Source organism: Silurus aristotelis (genome assembly GCF_946808225.1).
Source record: "Silurus aristotelis genome assembly, chromosome: 9".
Lineage (NCBI taxonomy): Eukaryota > Metazoa > Chordata > Actinopteri > Siluriformes > Siluridae > Silurus > Silurus aristotelis.
This window is the reverse complement of record NC_139582.1, coordinates 2,702,589-2,716,809: the sequence shown is the minus strand read 5'-3', so window position 1 is coordinate 2,716,809 and position 14,221 is coordinate 2,702,589. Positions and strand designations below refer to the sequence as shown.

Genomic DNA, 14,221 nt, shown 5'->3' with positions numbered 1-14,221 from the left:
GTCTTACATACCTCTGTCTCAAGTCTCTCTGTCCCTCTGTCTTAAATCCCTCTGTCTCAAGATTCTCTGTCACTGTCTTACATCCCTCTGTCTCAAGTCTCTCTGTCTTACCTCCCTCTGTCTCAAGTTTCTCTGTCCCTCTGTCTTACACCCCTCTATCTCAAGTCTCTCTGTCCCTCTGTCTTACATCCCTTTGCCTCAAGATTATCTGTCCCTCTGTCTTACCTCCCTCTGTCCATGTCTTACATCCCTCTGTCTCAAGTCTCTCTGTCCCTCTGTCTTACACCCCTCTGTCTCAAGTCTCTCTGTCCCACTGTCTTACATCCCTCTGCCTTAAGTCTCTTTGTCCCTGTCTTACATCCCTCTGTCTCAAATCTCTGTCCCTCTGTCTTACACCCCTCTGTCTCAAGTCTCTCTGTCCCTCTGTCTTACATACCTCTGTCTCAAGTGTCTCTGTCTTTCGGTTTCAAGTCCCTCTGTCTTTCTGTCTTAGCTTCTGCTGCCTCAAGTCTTTTTGTCCCTCTGTCCCAAGTCTCTCTAAACCTCTGTCTTACATCCTGCTGTCTCAAGTCTCCCTGCACCACCTCACTTTGTTTTCTAATTAACATCTCATCTTTACTGTCCCTCTGTCTCACGTCTCTTTTTCAACTCAACTCAACTCAACAAGAAAGTCAAGTTTATTTCTATTGCGCTTTTCACAACAGACATTGTCTCAAAGCAGCTTTACAGAATTTAACAGTGAAGGTGAATGATGTGTATTTATCCCTGATGAGCAGCCATGGAGACTGTGAAAAGGAAAAACTCCCTTAGATGTTATGAGGAAGAAACCTTGAGAGAAACCAGACTCAAAAGGGGAACCTTGTCCTCATTTGGGTGACATCAAGAGTGTGATTATAGTCTTTAAACAATGCAGAACACTGGAGAGTGAGAACTAACATGAGCACTGGAGTGTGTGATTATGAGTGATGATCTTTCTACAATCTTATACTGAGCAACTCATGAAATATCTCAACATTTGAGATCATCACATCACAAATTTCCTATATCTATGTCTTATTCCTTTCTCATGTCTTGCTGTCCCTCTACTTCATGTCCCACTGTCCGTCTGTCTCTATTCTGATTGTTTCTCTGTCTTACCATTCTCACCTCTGGCTTTCTCTTACCTCTGTCCCTCAGACCAACATCTGTCTATCCCACATTTTTCTATCCTTCTGCCCCATATCTGTCTGCTCTACTGTCCTGTCTCTTGTCTACTGTCCATGCTTGATGTCTTCTCATCCCCCTGTTTTATTTTTTAGCATGTCTAGCAATGTTAAATCTCCTGCAGACAAAAATGATGAATCTTTAATGTAACTTTCTTTTTCCGAAGATCTCCTGCTACAGCGCTCCAACCATACTGAACAATGAATGTGAAACACTGACTGCACTCCAGACTTTCTCACCTCCTCACCTGCATCAGTACCTGCTTTTACTAACACCCTGATAAGCACAAATCTCCACAAAATTCAGTGGACCATCTTGCCAGAAGAGTGACACTAACAATAACAGCACAGGTTGAATGGGATGTTCAAAAAGAAGCACATAGCAATCTTATGGTCAGGTGTCCACAAACTTTTGTCCATAAAGTGTAGAACGATCTCACCTGTTATAGCATGGTGTAGAGGAGCTGTTTGTGTTCCAGCTGCTGCTCCATTTACCTGCACTCTGCTGTCGGTTTGTCCAACAGGTGGCACTATGAGGTTTCGGAAGAAATCATGAAAAGCTCCATCCATTGTCTGTGAATGATCTTTCAACGCTATGTTGTGCTTTCATTCAAGAAAAAAGCAGGGGATGGATTTCAATGTGGCTTCATCAGAACATCGGAAAATACATAAAATTTGGAGAAAATCGGAAATCTGAGTGTGAAAACAATGGGATTAACAGGAGATTAGGATTTACTGGTGAGTCGAACCAAATAGAAAAAGTCTATTGGTAGAAATGTGATGCTCAGAAAGTGTCAATTCACTTTGGGATCAAATCGATTCGAATGATGTTTGTTCACACTATGGAGCAGAGATGAAGATCAGATCGGATCTTGGATTGGAAATGTATTCGGATGGATCCAATCTCGTATTATATCACTGTTATATCTCATCTTGTCTCAACTCAAATGCACACACACACACACACACACACACACACACACACACACACACACACACACACACACACACACACACATTTTTTCTCCTACTTTCTTGTCGGTGTCCAGATTGTTTAATCTATGAGTTGTAGATTTATTATTTATTTATTTATTTATTTATTTATTTATTTATTTATTTATTTATTTATTATTCACCACTATAAACAGAAGAGAAAAAATAGTTCCTTTTGCCTATAAAACAACACACTACCCCCCCCCCCATTTAGAATAGAATACATGAATATTGCATATTATTATTTTTTAGTTGTTATACTTTATATTATAGTAGCATGTAGTTTGTTATACAGCACTTAGTTTAATTTTTTTTTAACAAAGGGAAATGTTGAAAAGTTTAGAATAAATAAAAAAAAAAGATTGTTGTATTTATTTATTCTCTCTTCCTCTCCTCCCCCCCCCTCTCTCTCTCTTTCTTTCTGTTTTTAACGCATGACAGTACAATACAATAAAGCAAATGATTAGTGTGTTTGAAAATAATTCGAGGGTGAAATAATTGTGTTTTTAGGGAATTTCTTAAATGTATAATTTGATTAAAGTTGAGGTATGAAATAACAAAGACACTGTGTTTACAGAAAAAGGTATAACAAATGTATAAAAGAGGATTAGACACTATAATCTAGATAAAACCTGTGCAATAAAGCCCCAGCATGTGTGTGTATGTGTGTGTGTGTTGTACTGTAATGTACTTGTGCTTAGGTTGATCCAAACTCGAGGGCGCATCACGACCTCCGCGGCGGTGGCGGAGGGATACACTTTTTGAACGTCATCGGTGTGCTTAGGCTATCGCCAAGGCAAAAAATGTCTGCCTAAGGGAAACTCACAACTTGGATTTTTTTTTTTTTTTTTTTGCACGAGAAAAATAAATAAATAAATAAAACACGCACAGACAGAGACATCACTAAGGTCGAGACGCGAGTCAAAGCAAGAAACGAGTCCTGTGCTACACCACCGCCGCCCCTAGTCGGATATTAAACCCGAGAGAGAGAGAGAGAGAGAGAAAAAGGTAAAGAAAATGGTTGTAGTTTTTGCACAGGGGGCTTCGGGAAACTGGCTGAAAGAAGTTGGGATACAGAAGAGATTCCGCAGGCGGTGGAGAAGCGACTGAACGACCGCTTTGCTTTTCTTTGCTTTCTTCATGAACATGTTCTTCATCTTCTTCTCCAGCTTGGTTAGATATCTCCAGACTTTCCTGTTTCTTTTCCTGTCATTCTTTTCCTTCTAAATAATAATAATAAACAGTATTATTTACAGAGGCACGACCAGACTGACGGAGAATTGTTTTGAGAATCGCGACCAGCGCATTTTCTTTTGCTCAAATCCAAAGCCACTCTGTGTTCATGTAGCTCAAGTCTGTGAGATAATGGAGATATTAGCAGATATTAGGAAATGTTATGAGATCATATGAGAGAATGTGCTCGAATCGCGTCTCTCTCTATTTGATCTCTTTTTATGTCGGCGGATCAATAAGTTGGATCAGTGAGTGGCTTCTTTCATTGTATCCATTTCATCACTGTGGCGCTCCGCTCGCGACTTTGTATCCTTTTTAATTTCCTTTTGATATTTTTCTTCATGATGCTCCGCGCGCGCGCGCGCGCTTGTGTACACACACACACACACACACACACACACACACATATATATATATATATATATATATATACATACACACACACACACACACATATAAAATGTGTCCATGCATTTCTTGGCTGTGACAGTAAGCCATTTTTGCCTATATTTCTGACACTTAAGTCTATTTTCCCCTCTCAACACACACACACACACACACACACGCACAGACAAACACACACTAATTTCTGTCCTGAAAATTTTCTGACCATGTCCTGCTTATGTATGAATGAAACTGCCTCACTGCATGATGAGCAGTGATTTGTCTCCGATGTCCTGCATGAGGACGCTTGATGGAGACATAGGGGTTGATCTGTTTCCAGAATTTGTATTTTTCTGTAAAATATTTAGTAACAACGAGAGAGACAGTAAGAGTAATCAGTATATGTATTGTGTGAAAGTCTGTTGGTTTTTGAAGTTGTCAGAACAAGAAGTTGTGTGTGGAGTGCTTTTTGTGTGTGTGTGTGTGTGTGTGTGTGTTCAGTGGTGGTTGAGTGGGTGTGTAGAGGCCAGCAGTGCAGATGTGAACTCAAGTCGTGTTTGTGGTTTTTATGTGTTATTGATTTGGTGCGACTGATTGATTGATTGATTGATTTGTTTGTTTGTTTGTTAGAGTCGTTAGGATCGTCAGGATGAATCCTCAGCAGCGGATTACCGCTATCGGGACGGATAAGGAGCTGAGTGACCTGCTGGATTTCAGTGCGGTAAGTCAAAAACCCAGACTGGGTTTAGGTTTAGTCTTGGTTTAGTCTTTGTTAGTTTGGTCTGTTTCACATTTTCACTGGGTTAGTATTACTTTGGTTAAGTTTCATTCTGGGTTTAGTTTACTCTGGTTTCATTTCAGTCTGGGTTTAGTTTACTCTGGTTTAGTTTTAGTCTGGGTTTCGATTTTAGCCTGGGTCGGTATAATCTGGGCTAGGTTACTTCTTAGTTTAGTCTGGCATAGTTTTACTCTGGGTTAGTATAGCCTAGTTAAGTTGACTTTGGGCTAGATTTAGTCTGGGTTTTGTTTACTCCGGTTTAGTTTTAGTTTGGGTTAGTTTTAATCTGGGTTAGTATAGTCTGTGAGCTTTACTCTGGATTATTTTTATTTTGGGTTATTTTAGTACGGGTTAATTACTTTGGGTTAGTATAGTCTGGTTTAGTCTTAGTCTGTGTTAGTTAACAATGGTTAATTTTATTTTGAGTTAATTTTATTCTTGGTTAGCTTTATTCTGGGTTAGTTTTATTCTGGGTTAATTTATTCTGGGTTAGTTTTATTCTGGGTTAGTTTTATTCTGGATTAGTTTTATTCTAGTTTTATAGAAGGAAATAATGAGCTGATGATTATGAGTTGTAGTGGGGTGTAAACACTGACATCTTTTAATCAGGACATGAATCCAGCTGTGAGGTAAAGGAGCAAAATCAGGTAGAAATGTGTGAGAGAAAGAGTTTGACATCAGAGCTTTCACACTGAAATAATGCTGGAGATTTTCCCAATATTTTAAATTAATGTGGTGTCAGGACATACACATGTATCACCATCTCTCTGGTGATTAAAGGTGGCATTAGAGGTTATTTCTTTATTTATTTATTGATATTATTTAACAAAATGATTTAATATCTGGTATGAAAATGTGATCGGCTTTTTTCCCCTCATTTCTCCTCCAGATGTTTTCACCGCCGGTGAGCAGTGGGAAAAACAGGCCTACGACTCTCGGGAGCAGCCAGTTCAGTGCACCAGGTACATCCTTTCAGATGATTATGTTTAACGAGAGCGTGCCTGGCTCAGCCGATTCACGTGCTGGTTTGCGGTAAGGTGCGTTTCAGTACGGTTTGATTGGCGTCGGTACTCCTGATCGATTCCAGATGCAGATGAAGGTGTTTCGGATTTTAGCGGGTTAAGATTAATGAGGAGCCAGTGCAGGTCCATGGTGTGTGTGTGTATGTGTGTGTGTGTGTGTGTGTGTGTGTGTGTGTTTGGGGAGGTGCATTGCAGCATGGAGAACACCATTTATTTCAAGCTTCACCTGGGACCATCACTGAACTGTGTGTGTGTGTGTGTGTGTGTGTGTGTGTGTATATATGTATGTATGAATAAATAAGTCGTGAAAGCTGTAAAGTCGCAGCACTTTTTTTTGGTGTGATTTTATTAATTGGAGAGAAAATGACTTTACCTGCTTTTAGTCCCAGGCTGTAATGTAAGCGTTCGAATTAGCAGAACTCATGCGTCTGTTTTCTGAAGCAGCTTCTGCACCTGACGCACAGCACCAGGACTCGACTTCTTTGATGGACCCTTGCGAGGCCTTTTCTGAGTGGAACCCGTCTTGGAAAACCTCTGTATGACCCTGAACACTGTACTGTAACTCAGTTTTAGGGTGATACCGATCTTCATCTTTGTGGAGAGCAACAATTCTAATACTCAAAACCTCTTTACCATGAGGTGCCGTGTCGACCATCCAGTGGTCAGTGTGAGAGAATTGGACTCTAAGCACCCGATTTGAACTGCTCTAATACAAGATGTACAGGACGTGTGGCTTTGCAGGGTTACACACGTACACTGTAATCACTGAGGGTGTACTCACTTTTGTTGCCAGGTATTTAGACAATAATGGCTGCATGTCGAGTTAATTTTAGAGGACAGCAAATCTGTACTGCTACACTGAACATGAACATATATATCCGTTTCATTTCTATAGAATTGTCCATATCTTGAGAAAAACGAAAATAGCTGCTGAAATGTGAGGGGTGTACTTACTTTCGTGAGATACTGTGTATGTATGTATGTATGTATATATATATATGTGTGTGTGTGTGTGTGTGTGTGTGTGTGTGTGTTTGTGTAATATATATACCCGAGACTGTCTTATTTTGCTTGCATAATATTCAACAGTAAAAAAAATCCACTTTACTCATATCTGAAGAGACAAACGTTATTTCTGGAGATCGTCACGTTTTTATTCACACGTTTTTACACATTTGCGGTTTCCTGTCACGCTCGTTAGATCTAACGTTTTTTAATTCGGTAAAAAGAAATAATTCAAATTAATATAAATAAGCAGTCCCCAATATTACGCCGCTGCAAATCGTCTGGAGTTCAGTATCAGTGCACAGTCTAAAATAATGACTCTTCACATATTTTTAGAATAAATACTGAAGTCTTGAAGCTCCGGCGGGGGTTTTTCCCCTTCAGTTCGAAAGAATACGAGTTTGTACGAAGGCGTTTAAAAAGCGTTTTCTAAGCAAAGTCTTTTGGTTTGTACCTTTTTTATTTATATATGTAGTCCGATTTAAAGCACAAGTTCAGAAAGTCTTGAAGGTCACACAGATGCCTCCAGGCTCGAAGAAGTCGGTAGAAATCGCAGCACCTGCAAATGCGCTTCATTGCACATTATTCCCAATTTATCCCGAAAAAATCTCTACAAATCTCTATAGTGCTTCATGAATTTAGCATCTTGGGTCATTAGTCAGACTTTTTACACAGACACAAGGACAACGATATGAGTTCGTATTAGTTAGTAATAAACCATCCTTTTATTCAGTAGTGTCATAAGAATTTGGTCAAAAGTTTGTGGACACCCACATTTTTATTTATTTTATTATTGTTTATTCATTTAAATTCTTTACCACTTACCAATTATTACAGCGAGACTACCATAAGATAATATAGCATATCCTTAGTTTCTAGCATTGGCATGAACTCCAAATGATTTCCTATTAACTAACTCATATCCATTTTCTCCATTCAAACATAAATACAATCCAACAACCATCAATATCACTATTAACACTATTAACCAATATTGTGAAATTAAAAAATAGACTTGAATAAAAAAGACTATGTGGACAAACCTGACTATAAAATCGGTATGTCCTTCTTTTTTTTTTTTTAATGTCCCATTCCATGTGTAGTCCCTATTATTATAATAAGCTCCACTCTTCTGGGAAGATGTTCCACTAGATTTTGTGGTGAATTGTGTCCAGTCATCTACAGGTGGTACTAAAGTACTAAAGTCAGGTAGCGATGTAGGAGATGTGAGGAGGCCTGGAATGCAGCGTTGTTCAGATGAAAAGTAAATCTTCATGGAGTTGGCTTGGTGCACAGGGGTATTGTCTTGCTGGAACAGGTTCTTGCTACCAAGAATTGAATTCCAAGTTTTGGGAACACAGTTGAAAACCACCTGTGGGTGTAAAAGTCGGTTGTCCCAATACTTTTGGCCCATTAGTCCCTGTTGTTTAGTGTGCAGCACCGAACTTTTGCTGTTCTTCCAAATCACGTGTGGCACGTTAATGACCCAAATGGCAACCAGAATGACGTGTCTGATTTATAAACTAGGGCGCTAGAGCAAAAAAAAAAAAATGCTTTCGTCTGTTTTGTCTTCAGTCTCTGATGAATAAATGAGACGCATTTTTTATTTATTGATTATTTATTTGTGATTGACGATTGACGTGAGTGAGAGTCATGTGACCTGGTCGCCTCTCGTGCGCAATAATACTCAACAATAATCAACATGCGCACGGACAAATACGGACGCTTTATGCAAATGTATGTTTATTATTAACTCAACGTAGAGCACGAAGACAAAATATTCTTGTAAATGTTTTAAAGTATTTATGTTGTTTTAAATGGCGTGAATCATCAGGACACTAAACGGAACTTATGTTTCCACACGGACGGTTTTAATTGCCGGATGCGTGCGTCATGGCGAATTTTGGTGCTCGATTCATTTATTTATTTATTTATTTATTTTTTTTGAGAAAAGAAAGGACGTCGTGAATAAACGTGTGTCGCGCTGCAGGTTTTAATGTCGCCTCTTTTTTACATTTATTTATATTTTTTATTAAAAATGGTCACAGCGCCGCATTAATCCCACGGCAATAAAATGTGTGCCGTCAAAATTAATTAGCATGAACGCGTTATTCGAGGTGTTAATTATTGACGGCCCTGATCGTTTTATTACGTATAATTACACAGTGTGGCCAAAAGTTTTGGGACACCCGATGTTTCTGAATGAACACCGATCACCACGACATCTAGTGGAACCAGAAGAGTGGAGGTTATTATAATTATTATGGAGGAACTATATGTGGAATGAGATGTTCAAAAAAAGAAGGACGTAGTAATTTTATGGTCACTTTTGCAAAATCGTTGGGATGCTGTGTATATGCTTCTCTCTCTATATATATAATATTATATAATTATATATAATATTACCGGTGCTCCGTCTCCTTCCAACCCGGGATTAGAAAGTCGTCTTCTGATTAATTATTAATGAGGGATTGGAAAAGAATAAGGAGTGATTAGTATTCACCATTGAACCCAGCACTCTTTTCTTCTGAGCCTTTTTTTCGGGATCGGTTTCTGAAAGTTTGTTCAGCTGATTTCTCACATGAAAATAAAACTGCTTTGCTGTGCAGAGATATAAAAGGTGACAAAAAACTGTACTCGAGCAAAAAAGCTTATCATCAAAGACTTGTCAGAGGTTTCACGCTTTTTCCTTTTCTGTTTTAAATAACGCCTCTCGAAGTCTCTCATTTAATCACACATTTATTTTGGAATGGATTCTTGCCGAACAGAGCGGATTATTATTTCTGAAGATTTCCAGCGTGTAAGACTGTTCCTTTCTGCAGTTTCTGTTATTAAAACCAACCCTGATCTTTTTTTTTTTTTTTTTTTTTTTTTTTTTAAAAGCTCCGGAAACCGTCGTCTCTCGAGACCCTCAGTTAGTTTCTACATTTCTCTGCTTTCACATCTCGAATTTTGTCGCTTCTATTAAAGTTTGTGTAATGGAGTTCGTTGGAAACTTGGCGTGGAAATTCATAGTTATTTCAGTTGACGATTCTACAGAAATGATCGTCGCGTTCTTGGGAAAAGACTTTTCACCTTATTGAGAAGCGGTTCGGTCAGAAAGTCGTGAGATGCAGTCGTGACCTCCGCGAGACGTCGGTCGAAATATCCGACTCGTGGCTTCGTCCTTCTGACTGACCGAGACGTTTTTTCCGCGTCGCCAGATCGCCTGCGAAGATTTTCGGGTCGCCATAGCGATTGATGCGCTTTGATGTATTTGACCCCGCATCACCTTCCACGCTTACACAATAGACTTGTAAATAAAAAAGCAGGACACTTCAATGACAATGGGTTTTAAAATGTTTTCATGCCAATTAGTTTGTCTGTTTTCTTTTCGTTCTCCTGCGTGAATACGTTTGGTCTCGTCATGTTCTTCCTGAGATGCTGTCGACTTCCTCCGTCTGGTCCCCCGACACACCAATTCACAGAAATCTGGAGCACTGAGACAGGAGGGTGTTCAGGTGTGGAGCCATAGAGGGGGAAACAATTCTAAGTGTGTGTTTTTAATACAACCAAGTAGCCATGATCAGGAAATACGAAATAAAAGTGATATCAATAGTAAGTGCCTGAGTAATAATCTCAAGCGGCGTTTAAGTTCACCATTGCCACGCTTGATGAGCCGTCAAAGCCGTTTCCTTTTGGGGGAGGGGAAGATAAAACCTGAGCCAGACAAAGATAGAAGTTTCCTCCCATGCTCTGCTGAAGCTTCAGATCCCTGTTTTGTATCCACGAGCCAACAGCCTCGGGACATGCGATAATCAGAGCTCCGCCGATGATGTGGGCCTCAGCAGCACGTCTTTAACGACAGCCTTTCACTTCACAGCAGATGCGAGCTCCTTTACATTAACCGATGTAATGGACTGCTCACGGGGCCCATTCCGACTTCGTTCGAGTCAGCAGCGAACGCGGAAAAAAAAAAGATCCCGTTTAGTTTTAGTGCCGGTGCGACTTTTTTTTTTTTTTTTTTGCCAAACAGCTCGATACTCGAAAGGCACAGGGACGTTACAGAGGCCAGATCGTTTCACTTTTTACGAGAGATGGACCGCTTGGCGCATTCCAATTTCATTACAAGTCTGACCCATAAGTCCCTCTGTATGTGGAAACAAGATTAAGCTCCCGTGAGCTTAAATCATAGCTCTGAATTGAATTTGAGAGCACTCGCCCAGGAACAGGGCTCCGAACGCTTTCGGCGTAGACGCTCGCGTAACATCTTGCCGGCTAGCAGTAGTTCCCCCTCCCCGCTACAGATTATTGTTAATGTGAGTCAGATCAGTGAAGATTTCTGTCCTCTTTAAATGACTCGCAGCCCTCGTGCGAGAATGAGGTCTCGGGGTCGGCACTGGGAGGGTATGTTTTGTTGTAGGATTCTCCTCTGGGAAATGAAGATACTCTGATGTAGGACCTCTGTAACCTCAGACAGGCAGAACACACAAATCAGTATTAAATAAGATGTAGAGCGACCGAGTTCAACATGCATTCAACACGCATTCAGGCATGGATACGAGTCGGGATTTTGGTGTAAGACAGTACATATGTGCAGGATCAAACCTATGTTAAATATTCTTTAACTATCTGGACCAGGGGTCCCCAATCTACGGCCCGAACGGCCCTCTGAACAATGCCTAGAGACATATTTAGAAAATATGATTTATATATTATCTGTATTTTACAATAACAAAGTATGGCTTTTAACCTAAAATGTTCCTGAATTATTTATAGAGGTCAAGGCACCGATAGAATCGATGAAACTGTCAGTTATCGGGAAAAAATCCATACCGAAAATTTTTCTTGCTTCCGGTCTGCTGTCATTACGAGAGCGGCCTCTAGAGGCGAATCACTGACTCTACGCGCGGTTTGTTTTTACAAGTGAGACTGCGCGCTGCACGGAGTGCACTACATTTATTATTTTTAATTTATGAAATATACAAATCTATTTATTAATGAATATATTTACATATTCATGATTTTTTTTTTTTAAATAAAGTTACTATTTTACATGGAATGATACGTATGTTTGTTTTTTATCCAGTATGCATTTAAAAAAGCTATCAGTTCATTAATCCGTTATCGCCAAGTTCGATCCAACCTGGCTATCCGTAAAATCCACTAACGGTCAACCTCTAGTTATTAACGTAGACTAATTATTTATTAGATTCACCCAACCATAAGCACAAGTAAATGTTTTGATTGCACTAGCAATGAATAAGCAAAAAAAATTAATTTTGGTCGTATTGACTATATATTTCTTTTAAAATAATAATGCTTATACATTTGTCTGTACAGTCTGTACAACTAATCTAGTATTAGGAGGCGTAATAAATATATTTAAAATCATAATCATATTTCCACAATAATACTGGTAGTCATCATGTGACTTTCTCAGGAAAAAGTTTGGGTGCAGATGACATGGACAGTTGCTGCAGTTCCAGGCGTGTTTTCTCTGCTTGGTCTTGCAGTTGTATTAGTCTTTGTCTTGTTTGGTCCTGTATAATAAACATGCGCTGATGGTTTGCTCTAAACCAAACAAATATTCCTTGTATGCTCGCATTCTTGACCACTGAAGCTGGTTCTGATTCTGAATTGGAAAGTCACTTCTTTTCCCCGAACTGTCCCTCACAGAGCGGATGTTGGTCTTCCCGCAGAAACACTTGAGGGCGAGATTCAAAGAGGGACACAAGGCAGAGGCTCGGCTTTGTCCTTCACATCGTTACTCAAAGTTTCTTTACGTCTCTAACAGCGAGTCATTTTGAAAGTGTTTGTTTGATAATATTCAGATTTTCCTGTGCTGCCTCCTGCCCCAAGCAGATTTCGTTTCGTTTGTATGTGCAGATCTTCAGACCAAACCTGTTTCACTCGTGGGTGATTGTAGGTACAGGTTTATGTCAGAGATGCAGGAACACGGTTATATTGGTGCAACCGTACACAAAAAACGAGCCTTACGTACTATAGGTTTAAAGTCACGGCTCGGTTCAGTTCCGTACATTTAGGGGGGGAAAAATGCAAACCATGAAACTGCTTGACGGTTTTATTAACGCAGTTTATTATTATTAACATTTGTGAACATCAACAGATGTGTGTGTGTGTGTGTGTGTGTGTGTGTTAAGATATGATCTACTTAACTGTTCGACTTATTTCAGTATATTTTAACAAATGTCTTCATTCCTTCCATCCTTCGTTCTTCCACTACCTCGATATGTGAAGTTGTCAGGATTTTCCACTTTTAATAGGAATCAGACTCTGAAAATTTTATTTCCGGTACGGAGCAAATAGCCACAGTGACACTGCGCTAACTCTAGTTTCTTTTTTATACCCCTAGCGTTGTTGTGTATGCAATAATTTAAAAGTATAACCACTTAAAGTGCGAGGCGGAGAATAAACAAACTCGCGGTGCGCCACTTAATACATTCCTGAGGGAACTCACATTACAGCTATGTTCCGCACGTAAAAAGCATTGCATTCGGTACACGTGTGCATCAAAACGAAAACCCCGTTTGGTACGAATCCGTGTACGTTACACCTCTACACAGTAATTAAGTGCAAACGTCATATAAGGCACAGGTAGTTAACTGTATAACAGAAATAAAAGCCGTTGACCCATGTGAGGTTTACTCTAAGACGTTGTCAATAATAAAATCCTTTGTTTCCCTTCATTTGTTTCTCCCGGCGATATCCTGGTCTCCTGGTATCAGGTTTGTAAATGCCCATCCCTGTGTGTAATCCTAAACATTGTGTTGCGAATGTCAGAGTGCGCTGGTATCGTATTGTGTGCTTAGTGAGTGCATTGGCCTTTGTGTGGGTGCCGTGTTTGTGGGAGGTTTTACTGGCACTCTGAAGCTACCTCTCATCATCCGAGTTTATTAAGCGGGCCTCTCGGCCAGCTCGCCTGTTTGTGTTTCGTCGCCGGAAAAAAAGTTTCCCCGCTGTGGAGCGATAAGACATCGGCCAGGCCGCGCAGGTGCTGAAGAGGCCCAGGGTGAGATGGCATGCCGCGCGGACTCGCACTCAGGCAATAAGCACGGTTTGTCCTGGTTAAAGAAACCATGCTCGAAGTGATGGTGTCTCTCTCACACACTCGTGCTCGCTTGCACACACACGCATAAACACTCAGTAAGCCAGTAAGCAGCGCCGCCGGGCCGCCCGAGTGCGGCTCAGAGCGTGACCCGAAGCCTGATACTTTTATCAGGATTTCCATTTTAGATACAGAAAATGCTGATGAGGAGAAGCCATTGTGGTGCGAGCGCTAATCCGCAGCAGTGGCCGACTCAGCCGCTCCTATGTATAGATTTTCCCTGCAGTGCATTTGCACTTAACTTGGTTTGGTATTTGTAGGTTCAGAAAACAATTTTCCCCCTCCTCGCTCCTCTCCGCAGCAGCACGAAATACCAATCAAATTCAAGTTCAAATCTCTTCTCTTGAAAAAGACTTGAGGATTAGTGTGGAGCACTGATTTGTTCCTGTTTTAATTTGTCCTTTCAAGGATTTAAAATAATAAATTAAAGACGATGGGGTCTGGGTAAAGCCTTATTGAAGCATTCAACTTCAGTGTTATTCCTGTAGCGAGGAAA

The 14,221-nt window shown here is 40.2% G+C and overlaps 1 protein-coding gene across 10 annotated transcripts in view; it reads left to right on the top strand.

Moving 5' to 3' along the window:
• The first annotated feature begins 2,861 nt into the window (after positions 1 to 2,861).
• tcf12 (transcription factor 12) overlaps positions 2,862 to 14,221 on the top strand; it is a 110,247-nt gene continuing 98,887 nt past the window's right edge. For 4 of the 10 annotated variants that reach the window (XR_014534956.1, XR_014534957.1, XM_083549954.1 and 1 more), the window contains exons 1-3: positions 2,862 to 3,203; positions 4,443 to 4,533; positions 5,480 to 5,552. Coding sequence is in view for 8 of the 10 variants with exons in the window: in XM_083549954.1 (XP_083406080.1) it covers positions 4,462 to 4,533; positions 5,480 to 5,552 (145 nt within the window). In the remaining 2 variants the exon portion in view is untranslated. Of the gene's footprint in view, positions 4,198 to 4,442; positions 4,534 to 5,479; positions 5,553 to 14,221 lie in introns of all 10 variants that reach the window. The other 6 variants (XM_083549953.1, XM_083549951.1, XM_083549955.1 and 3 more) reach the window with 6 other exon arrangements.